The sequence below is a fragment of the Elaeis guineensis genome, chromosome 15, assembly GCF_000442705.2.
Source record: "Elaeis guineensis isolate ETL-2024a chromosome 15, EG11, whole genome shotgun sequence".
Taxonomy (NCBI): Eukaryota; Viridiplantae; Streptophyta; class Magnoliopsida; order Arecales; family Arecaceae; genus Elaeis; species Elaeis guineensis.
Window position 1 is genome coordinate 53,915,571 of NC_026007.2, and position 10,984 is coordinate 53,926,554.

Genomic DNA, 10,984 nt, shown 5'->3' on the forward strand with positions numbered 1-10,984 from the left:
CATCACTTCTTTATATTCCTCTCCATATAAAACCGAATCCAAATGGCATTCTAACTTGGATAAACTCAGACAGTAAAGTGTACGAGTGCACAAGAAGGACCTAAGCACCGAACTCTCTCTCTCTCTCTCTCTCTCTCTCTCTCTCTCTCATCATTGTTCACTTGCTCCTTTACTCTGCAGCTAAAAAAAGAGAATGACTGCTGCAAAGAAAAGATGTTTCTTTCTCCCCTCTTTCTTTAGTGTTTCTTGTCTTTATCAGTGCAAAACCTACACCTCTTAAAGGCATGGCATGAGTATGGCTTCCTTTATCTAATGTGGGTCAAGTTGAGAGCTTTGAGTTGAGGCACAAAATTCATGCAGACAGTTCTTGTCTGCGCGTGTAGATCTAGCATGCTCTTTTTCACTTTATCTGCATGGCGTTAATAATTATTAAGTGGGGCTTTTTAAGGAACTAGAGGGAACAAGATTGGCCGTCTCATCAAACAACTATATGGGCAAGTGATCTAAATATGTAGAACAGTAGTATGAAAAGAAAACCAGTCCCCTACCCAGTCTTAAAAGAAGTTCCCACTATCTTCGTCCACCTCCTGTGGCCCAAAAGCTCCACCCTGGACATCATGAAACCCCCGCGCTTTAGTGGTGGGGATGGCGCCCAAAAGCCTCAAAAGTTCAACTCCCATCCATCACACTTTCCTTTCCTCTCTGGAGGAAAGAAAAAGGGAAAAAGTTAAAAAATGGGACAGGCCAGTCCACCCACACCACCCCCACCACCATCTTTTGCTAGATTCCAGCAGCACCCGTCCTAAGATTCGCTCCCCCACCACTCTTACCTCACTGGATAACGACCCCTTCCATATCTACCCACGATATATAAAGGCTTTTCTTTTCTTTCTTTTTATAAATATTCCTCTTTCTACTGATATCACCTTGTCACCTAACCCTCTCATCCATACAATCCTATCCCTATTTTTTTATCTTGTTTTCTTATCATAACCCGCCAAGCACTTTTGATTAATATACAAAATCTTCATTATGCTTGGTCATTATCTAGCTGTTCATCACTTCAAGCATTGAATAAAAACAAAATATCTCTTGGTTGCCAAGGGATTGGAACAAAATATCTATTGGCCGTTCTACGATTGTAACTACGGAACATTATATCGCTACTATCGCAACTACATGATCATGTACACACACACACACTCTCTCTCTCTCTCTCTCTACTGATCATTAATTCTTTCCAAGTTTTCCAATAATTTGTCACCGGTAAATTACAAAGTCCAATAAATCAGCCCTCTCTTCTCCCTTGATCTTTTTTTTTTTCTTTTTTTCCTTCTACTTTTTAACTCATAAGCCCGTGAAACGATTTAAAATGTCAACAAAGCACCTCAGGTTAAATTGGAAAACTTACTTCCCAATGCCAGCAGCCGGTTGACGTTCTAACCAGTCGGTTTGTACTGAAGTTTATGAATGAGTATATGATTTGTATATAAAATTTGTAAGGGGTTATTTAAAGAAATCTTTTTTTGTTTATCTGAATCCTCGAAACCTATCTGTGAGTCTTATACAAACAACCAAAATCACAGATAAGACTCACATACAAAACACGAGCATAGAAAAAAAAAAAAATGAAAAGAAAATATAAAAAGAAGGGAGAGAATAATAGCCGTCATCATGGCAATATCTTGTGATAAAAATTAAAAATATTCCCTCCTTTTCTCTCTCCTCCTTTCTTTCTCGCGTAATCCATTCCGTTCCACACTTCGCTCTCTTCCCCATCCTCCTTCCTCGGTCCTTGCTTCCAGTTCCCACGTGCGAGCCATTTTAAAACACAACACTCCCGCTCCACCGCACGTGCCAATGGCTGGGCTGTGGTCTCTCTCTTTCTGTCTCCTCTCCCGCCATGCTTCACGGTTTCCATGCGCTCGCCCACACCACAGGCTGGTCCTTCCACGCGAGAAAGATTCCGGCAGCGGCGCTGCCAGGGTCCTCCGCCTCCTCCGCCACCCGCATCGACCACCCCTCCCTATACCTCCTAAGCAGCGCCTTCACGTCGTCCGCCACGTCCTCGCTGAACGCCGCCGGCGCGAACCCTGCCTCCCGCATCCTCCGCGACCAACCTGACGCTGTCTCCCTCCGCTCCGCCGACTCCGCCGCCGGGCACGCCACGAGGTCCACCATCGCCCGCCCCGCCGCCCGCTCCAGCGCCAACCTCTCGTTGCTCGTCCTCGGAAAGCTCTCCTCGAGCGAGTCGAAATAGGCGGAGAAGAACCTTAAACTCTCCCTGAACCCCTTCAAGAACCCCTCCTCCCCTTCTTCCCCTCCGCCGTCGCCGCAGCAGGCCGCCTCGAGGTCCGCCTCCTCCTCCACTACCGTCACGATCCGCGGCTGCAGCCGGCGGAGAGAGGCGATGAACGCGTCCCGCCGACGGCCGGCGGGGGACACGCCGTGGAGCGCGTTGACGCAGTTGACCGCCAGCGCCGCGTCGCCGCCATCCCGGAGGTCGAGGCATTCGAGGTCGAGCTCGGATAGATCGCCGGCGTGGTGTATGACGTTGAATTTGAACGGCACCCCCATGAGCCGCGCGAACTTCTCCATCCTCTGGACGATCTCCTTCATCACCCTCTGGACGGCGGCCGACGGTGACGCCGAAGAGACAACGGTGGTGATCGAGAGGTGGGGGGTGTCGTCCGACGACCGGGTGGCAAGCGCCTCCAGGAGAGTAGGCCACTGAGTGCAGAAGGTGTTGCTGAGGTCGAGGATGTGGAGCCGCTGCGGCTGGGACCCACCACCGGCAGCAGCGGCGTCGAGAAAGGACTCGAGGATGGCGCCGTTGGCGGCTACGTGGCCGAAGGAGGACCAGGGGCTGAGCTCCTGGAATCTCAAGGCCGTGCGGCGGGTGGAGTCGAAGGAGCACGTCCGGTCGGAGGCGGCGGCGAGGGTGCGGAGCGTGCGGGGTCCGGCCGAGGTCAGCCGGGCGAAGAGCGCCTGCAAAAAGTACGACGCTACCTTCTGCTCGGTGTCGCCGTAGGGCGATGCAAGCTCGTTCAGCATCCACATCAGCTGCTGGACGCGCTGCGAGTCGCGGGCGGCCACCGCCCGCGCACACTCCAGCAGCAGCTGCGCAGCCCACCCTCCGCCGCCGCCGGGGACGGCTGCGCCAGCTGCCGACGAGGAGGAGGACGGCGAGGCGAAATCGATGTTAAGGTCCGGTGGGAAGGAAAAGTCGGCCGGCTCGAAGAGTACGTGGGCAGTACTGGAAATGGTCGGCGTGGCGGCGGCGGTGGAGGGAACCGGGGGGGTGGTGGTGGTGGTGGTGGTGGAAGGGTGAGGGTGGAAGTGCTTGGAAGAAGAGGAGGAGGAGAAGTCTTCATCCATGTAAAGGTGGTAATTGTTTCCACATTCTTCTCTGTACAGCTCCTCTTCTTGGTTTTGGAAGGGGTGGTGAAGGAAGTGGTGGGCTTTCGAGGTTCTCGAGCCACTCGACGTGCGGCTGGAGTTGAAGGAGGACTGCTGGTCTGATGACTGGAGGCTAACCAATCTAAACAACGTATCCATCTAACCAGGAGTTCACATAGAGATGGGCAAGGGAGAGAGAGAGAGAGAGAGAGAGAGAAATTAGAGAGTCTAGTAGTTAGAAGATGGAGAAAAGGGAGCAGAAGAGGAGGGCGAGAGGGAGTTTAAAAGGAGAAGGGAGAGGGGGAGGATCTCGGGGTCGGAATTTAGCTAAGGGAGACTTCAACTCGGAGAGGAGGTATGGAAGGGGTGGTGACTGCATGCTTTTTAATGGGGGTGGTGGTGCGGTGGGGTGGAGGGTGGTGCCTCTCTTTTGGGGAGGCCAAAGCTTTTGGTGCGATCGATGAGGGATATGAGTGGGGGCGTGGGGTTCTCCTTTTTCTGTGCGTTGCTTTGCTCTGCCTCTCTTTTATGCTAATTTGCCAAGGAAGTGACCAATGTGGGCCTTCACCAGTTATATATATAAATGTATAAAATAATTAAAAAGAACAACCTTGGAGGGGTAGCAGATGGCCAGGGTGCTGGCGAGATAGGAGGATAGGTATGCCTTGGTTTTCTGAGATGAAGGGATTCTCTCTCTCCCTCTCTCTCTCTCTCTCTGACATGCATATGAGATTGAGAGAGAGAGAGAGAGAGGAATATTAGGCGTGCCAAGGGGGGAGTGGAGAGGAGAGGCAGAGAGGGGGGACGTCAGAAAAGCAGGAAAGCGTGCATCAGCACCATCATCAAACCCACCAGCAGCTCTCGAGACATTCTTTTGCCCACCTTAATCCCTTCTTGGCTCTCATAAATCCTGCCCATGCTCCGGCATCCTTTAATTGCTCCTTTTCCCATGTTTAGCATTAGTTTATGTTTGTTATAATATAATATGTGGAGTAACCAATACGTGGTTACAAGTTTTGCTGACCATTTGAATAATATTGCAGAGAAGAATGATGTGTGTCTTATTTACATATGGAGGGCCGACCAATGGTGCGTTAATTCTTCACCTAGTGTGAAAGTTCTGCAAGTCTCTTAGCCAACCAATGACCATTTCAAAGTCACCATGCACCTTCTTCAGCTCATGGGACCACTGATTGGATCTTAAGCTCGAATTGGACGGAAAATAAAGGATAGAGATCTGAACATAGCCATGCTGAAATGTAATTTATGATAGAATAGTTGAATTGTGATAGATATTGATGTGGTAAAGACATTATATATAATCCAAATAACATATCTAAATTGATTTTTTAAGTTGCGTTTGTTGCACTGTTTTTGTTTTAAGGAACTCCAAGTCAAATAAGAGTTTGATTAATAATATAATCGAAGCATGGGAACAAAGTGGAATAATGCATATACATGAAACGATTGACACATTCTAATCTGAGTTTGTGATTTAGAATTTGATCAGGAAAAAACTAATTTCAATGTTATCTCGTGGATTCTAGTGTTCAAGAATAGAGATTTACTAGTATAATCTAAGGTGGGGATGAAGCGGAGTAAAGCATATTATATGATTTGGACAATCTAACTTTAGAAAATCTAGAAATTGATTGTGAAACAACTAATTTTCAGCATTATTTTACAAAGTTTCATGTTTGAACATACTGATGGTGAACCCAAATAATATGAGCAGAACCAAAGTCTAATTTAGAAAAAATTAGGAACTAAATTATATATCTAGGAGAGTGCAAGTTATGTTAGATTTAGGCCCTTACATCTATTTGAAATGGAATTGATGGACAATTAATTAAGTTGGCATATATGCGCATCTGAAAAAAAATAAGGTAGTACGTATTTGCATTTTAAAAAGAAAGGTAGGTGCTATATTGCTTACAAATAAGAAGAGGACTAAACAACCTTTTGTAGAAGCCAAATGAAGGCGGTTGATGGTAATGCTAATCTAAAAGAAGTAATTATCAATTAAATGTAACATGGAATAGAATAGACAATCATATTTCCTTGTATCATTAACTATTTTTTTTATGAAGGATAATTATAGTTTTTCCACCTAAGGTTGGGCTCAATTTTACTAAGCCCCACGTAGTTTGAAAAGTAACACTTGACCTATCTGCAGTCAGATCCATTAGATACAGTCTTGCTCTGTTACCTATCTGTATGGTAAAATAGGTTCAAAGATTTATTTTCAACGAAGCTTGAATGCTCTTCTCTTCCCCAAATTTCTCAATCAGTCATCTACTTCTCTAAATCGAGCTTTTTTCTATCGAATTAAAAGTATGTTGTCATTATCTTCCTCAAGCAACAGTAATCTTGGACTAATTTGTTGCTCTTGTGGAAAATGATCCATGGTTAGAATATCGAAGATGGCAAAAAAATTTTAGAAGAAGATTTTGTGATTGCTCCAAATATGGTATAAGTTCTTCGACTTTATTTATTTCAATATTGTACTGGGTAGATGAGAGAGCGAATATATTTTTTGATTAATTTTTTGATAGATTGATGAGCACTATCAGTACTTTGAGTGGCTTGACCCTCCGATATGTAGATGTGGGACTGAAATTACTTCTAAAATTTTGGATAAATTTTAAAGACTTCAACAAGCGATAGATATTACAAAATATAAGGAAGAAATTGCTCGTATGAAGGAATTAAATGCTTGCTCTGAAAAGGAAAGCAATAGCTCGGAGAAGGGAGAAGTTAGATAAGTATGCATTGATTGGATCTTGGATATTTGTTATTGTTGGTGGTGCTCTATTACTTGGAGGGAACTAGGAAGCAAGAATATTTGCTTTAATATTTTTCTGTTGGGTTAATCTTATAGTTTTCCTAATTTTGAAAATTATATTCGACTATCTATAGAAATGCATTTCAAGTTAATCAATTTGGTTAGTCTTATAGTTTTTCTAATTTTGAAAATTATATTCGACTATCTATAGAAATGTATTTCAAGTTAATGAATTTTTATTTGATCCATAATGAATTTTTATTTGATCTACTTTTTTGCTAGTTGTATGACTGTAACTCATATTCTACTTTCATTCAAATGTTGCTGTTTAATGTTGTGTTGAATTACTTCTCGATCATTCAAGGATAGGTCATCCTATAAGGCACTATAGAAGGAGTTGCAATAGTCGTTTAAGGGTAGATCATCGCTAAAGATACAATAAAGCATTAAGCTTTTTTTCAGATTCTTAATGCAATATTGCTGCAGAAAAGTCTCCACATATTTCCAACGGATGGTTGCATTATAAATTTTCTGGCATAGTAGATGATTTATTTGCACTATAGGGTGGGGAGAAATGGACAATCTGAGAGAGTTAGTTATTGAAGGTAGGCCAGAAAACTTCAAAAATTTTTTACCAACTTAAGATGTTTATTTGCACCACTATTGAAAACTTGATAGTGGAGGAGTGGTCCACATCTGTCTTAAAAGAGAAGAATGTCACTTTCCTAATATATCTGAAGTTGCACAAGCTCTGATACACCTTGGGCCATTAAGATTTGATTGTGATCTAATTAAGTTAGTTCATAATACCTACTTAGTCACTTTCATATCCCGAATTACTCTAATGCAAGTCGTTCGATATAGCCCCATTCATTATTAATTTTTTACTTTCTTTATTTGACTTTGGTCCTACATAAATGGGGCCAGTCCTCATCATTTGTAGGTTCGTGCACTGCTGTATCTATATGGTGTGCTACCTCATGCTTGAGATATCGAATCTATTAGGAAGATTGTTTCTAATTTTGCCTAGCCTAATCAAATCAGTCTCAAATGTTGGATAGCAGAGAGTTTTCTATATTCAAAGTTATAATCTTCTGCAAAAATCTAAATGACATCCCTTGTCACGCCCCAAACCCGGGACATAACACGGCCATGCTATCGAGAGATGGACCCACGATAACACGAAGCCAAAATTTATCTTCTTAAATATAATAACAGGTGTATCTCAAATAAATGAATTAATAAAGTTCAATTCAAATATTTAATTAAACCAAAACTGGTTCAGAGCATCTAAATCCAGAGATAAAATAATTCAAGTCTTAAAATTCATAATAACTACAATCCATAAACATAAACTGAATTCCTAGAGCAAAATTTCTAAACTTGCTTTGCTGATCTCCAAGCCTGGATTCTCTTTCCTTCGGTCCTAGCCTTATTTCTCTGTACATGAAAAAGAAAATAAAAAGAATATGAGCTATACTAGCTCAGTAAGTAGACTTCCGCTTCCTTACCGGATCAAGCATAAGTTTTCTATGATAATGCATCATTTAGCAAATAATAATTATTGCGAAAATAAATATTTCATAGAGCATATAATAAAATAAGTGTTGCTCCTAGATTGATTTTGATGATTACAAAGCAGATTGAAGGGACACAAATAATTTTAAAATGAAAAAGTCCTTATGCTCTTCAAGGGCAAAATCATAATTTCACTAAAATTCTGATTTGATAGTACCTTTTGGTAGAACAAATGATTTGAAATCTATTGGTGAAAATTTCATTATGTTTGGACTTATATTCTTGAAGTTATGAAGGTTTGAAGTGCATGAGTCGACTCATGAGTCAACTCATGGCACTGTGAGCTGATTGGCACGCAAAAATTCTTCTTGGCACGCTAGTTTTCTGGCTTGGCACGACCTGTGAGTCGACTCATGAGTCGACCCACAAGGCATGAGTCGACTCATGAGTCGACCCCTGCTAATTTGAGCCAAGAAATTCCAGAAAAGCATTCTCTGGTTTTTGCAACAGAGGTCGACTCATGAGTCGACCCCTGAAGCATGAGTCGACTCATGAGTCGACCCCTGCGATGGGAAATGTCAGTAACGGCTATTTTTTTGTCCATTTTAATTGCCATTTATGCTTCCTAAAAATCCTGTAACGGCTCTTTATCTACCTAAATTGTTTTCTCTTGCTTCTAATGCTACAAAATGCTTTAAATGGTGAAAGAAATTGCAGATTAAATAGCGGATCAAACGTGAAATCAAATGAGACGAGGAGCAGAGAAAGAGAGAGAACAATAGAAGAAAGGATCCGAAATTTGCAAGAAAAAATCTGAGATCAACGAAAAATCCAAAAAGAAAAAGAGAGAGGATCCACAATATACCAGAGAGATTGTGAAAGAGAAAAGCAAGATCTTTCAAGAAGAGAATTCTTCACGCCTATTGTTTCAACCTTGATCTAGAGATCGTTCAAAGCTTTCAAGAGATCTTCAATCAACAATCAACCTCTTCTCAAGCATTCAAGCGTTCATCCACTTTGAGAAAATCTGAAAAAGGGGTTCTTCATTTGAGTAAAGCTTTTATTGTTATATTTGCTCATTTAAGGAGCTGTTATTGTATTAATCTGTGCTCTAAATACTCTTACTCTTTGTGAGTTTTTGTTCTTATTTTTGGAGGATTTTCAAAACAAGAAAAGGTTGATCCGAACCTGAAATCGGAGTGTTTTGGGTTTACTTATACCCGAAAAATAAGTGATCTAGCTTGGGATAGCTAGTGTCGGAGTTTCCGACGTTTTGTATTCGGGTTGAATACAAAGGATAGTGGATTGAAATTTTCAAGTAGGATCTTGGGGAGTGGATGTAGGTGCAAGGTTAGCACCGAACCACTATAAATCCTTGTGTTTGTGGTGTGCTTTATCGCTTTATCTTATTTCTTTATTATATCCTTGCAATACTGCTTTAGGTAATTAATATTGATTTAAAGTCATTGTTTTGTTCTTCATAAGAAATCAGTTGGGCTTAAAATTTTCATTAGAAACCCAATTCACCCCCCCTCTTGGGTTGCATAGCTGGACAACAAGTGGTATCAGAGCCGGTGCTCTAGCCCTTTCTTTGATTTAACAATCAAAGAGCCAAAGATCTATGGCAACCCATGTTGGAACTTCTCTAGCCGAGGGGCAATCAACAAACCGACCTCCACTTTTCAATGGGTCTAATTACACCTATTGGAAAGCTCGGATGAAGATTTTCATACAAGCACTCGACTATGATATGTGGAGTATCATAGTGAATGATCCTCACACACCCACCAAGATTATAGATGGTGAGGAGTCAACCAAACCCGAGAAAGAATGGGATGAGGTTGACAAGAAATTGGCACAATTAAATGCCAAAGCTATGAATGTTCTTTATTGTGCACTAGATGCTAGTGAATTTAATCGCATTTCTACTTGTGCATCTGCTAAAGAAATATGGAATAGGTTAGAAGTCACCCATGAGGAAACAAATCAAGTAAAAGAGTCTAAAATAAACATGCTTGTACATAAATATGAATTGTTCAAAATAGAGCATGATGAGTCCATAACTGCTATGTTTACTCGTTTTACTGATATAATCAATGGTTTAAAGAGTCTTGGCAAATCTTATACTAACAGTGAACTTGTAAGGAAGATTCTCAGGTCACTGCCAAGAACTTGGGAAGCCAAGGTGACTGCCATCCAAGAAGTAAAGGACTTGAACACTCTACCTCTAGAAGAGCTTCTTGGATCCTTGATGACTCATGAACTTAGCATGAAGCAACATCAAGAGGATGAAGTCAAAAATAAAAGAACCATTGCCCTCAAATCCACAACTTCGCCTGATTATGAAACGGATGACACTGAAGATGAAGAACAGGATGAAGAGATGGCACTCATCACCCGGAGATTCAAGAAGTTCCTAAGAAAAAGGAAACAGGGGATGACAAAGAAGTCATACACAAAAAGAGAACAAAGCAAAGAGAAAGAGAAAGATCAACCCCTTATATGCTACGAGTGCAAGAAGCCGGGACATTTCAGATCCGAATGTCCACAACTGAAAAAAGGTCCCACAAAGTTTAAAAAGAAGGCAATGATGGCGACCTGGAGTGCGAGTGATGACTCAAGCTCCGACGAGGAAACCTCAACAGAACAAGCCAATCTGTGCCTAATGGCACATGAAAATGAGGTAACTTCTGAATCCACTAGTGAATTTACTTTTGAAGAATTGCATGAAGCATTCTATGATTCAATTGATGAATTAAAGAAACTAGGAAAGAAAAACAAAGAGCTGAAATTGGAAAATCAGTCCTTAGTGAAACAAGCTGAAAATCTTTCAATTGAAAAATTCACCTTGATTCAAGAAAATCAAAACTTAAAGGATGAAATGAACAAGCTGAAATCTATAGTAGATAAGTTCACCTTAAGTTCAAACAAACTAAATATGATCCTTGAAAATCAGAAAGCTATATATGATAAGGCTGGACTTGGTTATAAACCCCTGAAGAAACAAAAATTTCTGAAGGATATTTATATAAATTATTCAAGCAACAAGTCTACAAATATTACTTGTTTTAAATGTGGAAGAATAGGACATAAATCATACACATGTCTTATTAACAAGTATGCAAACACAAAGAAAATATGGGTTCCAAAAGGAACCATTCTGACTAACCTGAAAGGACCCAAGAAAGCTTGGGTACCTAAGACAGAAACTTGATCTGTGCTTGCAGGTGTGTCTAGCATCCCAAGAAGGAAACAGGAAATGGTATCTTGACAGCGGATGCT

At 41.5% G+C, this 10,984-nt stretch overlaps 1 protein-coding gene across 1 annotated transcript; it reads right to left on the reverse strand.

Moving 5' to 3' along the window:
* Nucleotides 1-1,498: 1,498 nt before the first annotated feature.
* Nucleotides 1,499-4,683, reverse strand: LOC105057947 (protein SHORT-ROOT 2). The gene has a single exon (XM_010940676.4). It carries the CDS (start codon nt 3,556-3,558, stop codon nt 1,909-1,911), a length of 1,650 nt encoding a protein of 549 aa, XP_010938978.1. The 5' UTR covers nt 3,559-4,683; the 3' UTR covers nt 1,499-1,908.
* Between the last annotated feature and the right edge of the window lie 6,301 nt (nt 4,684-10,984).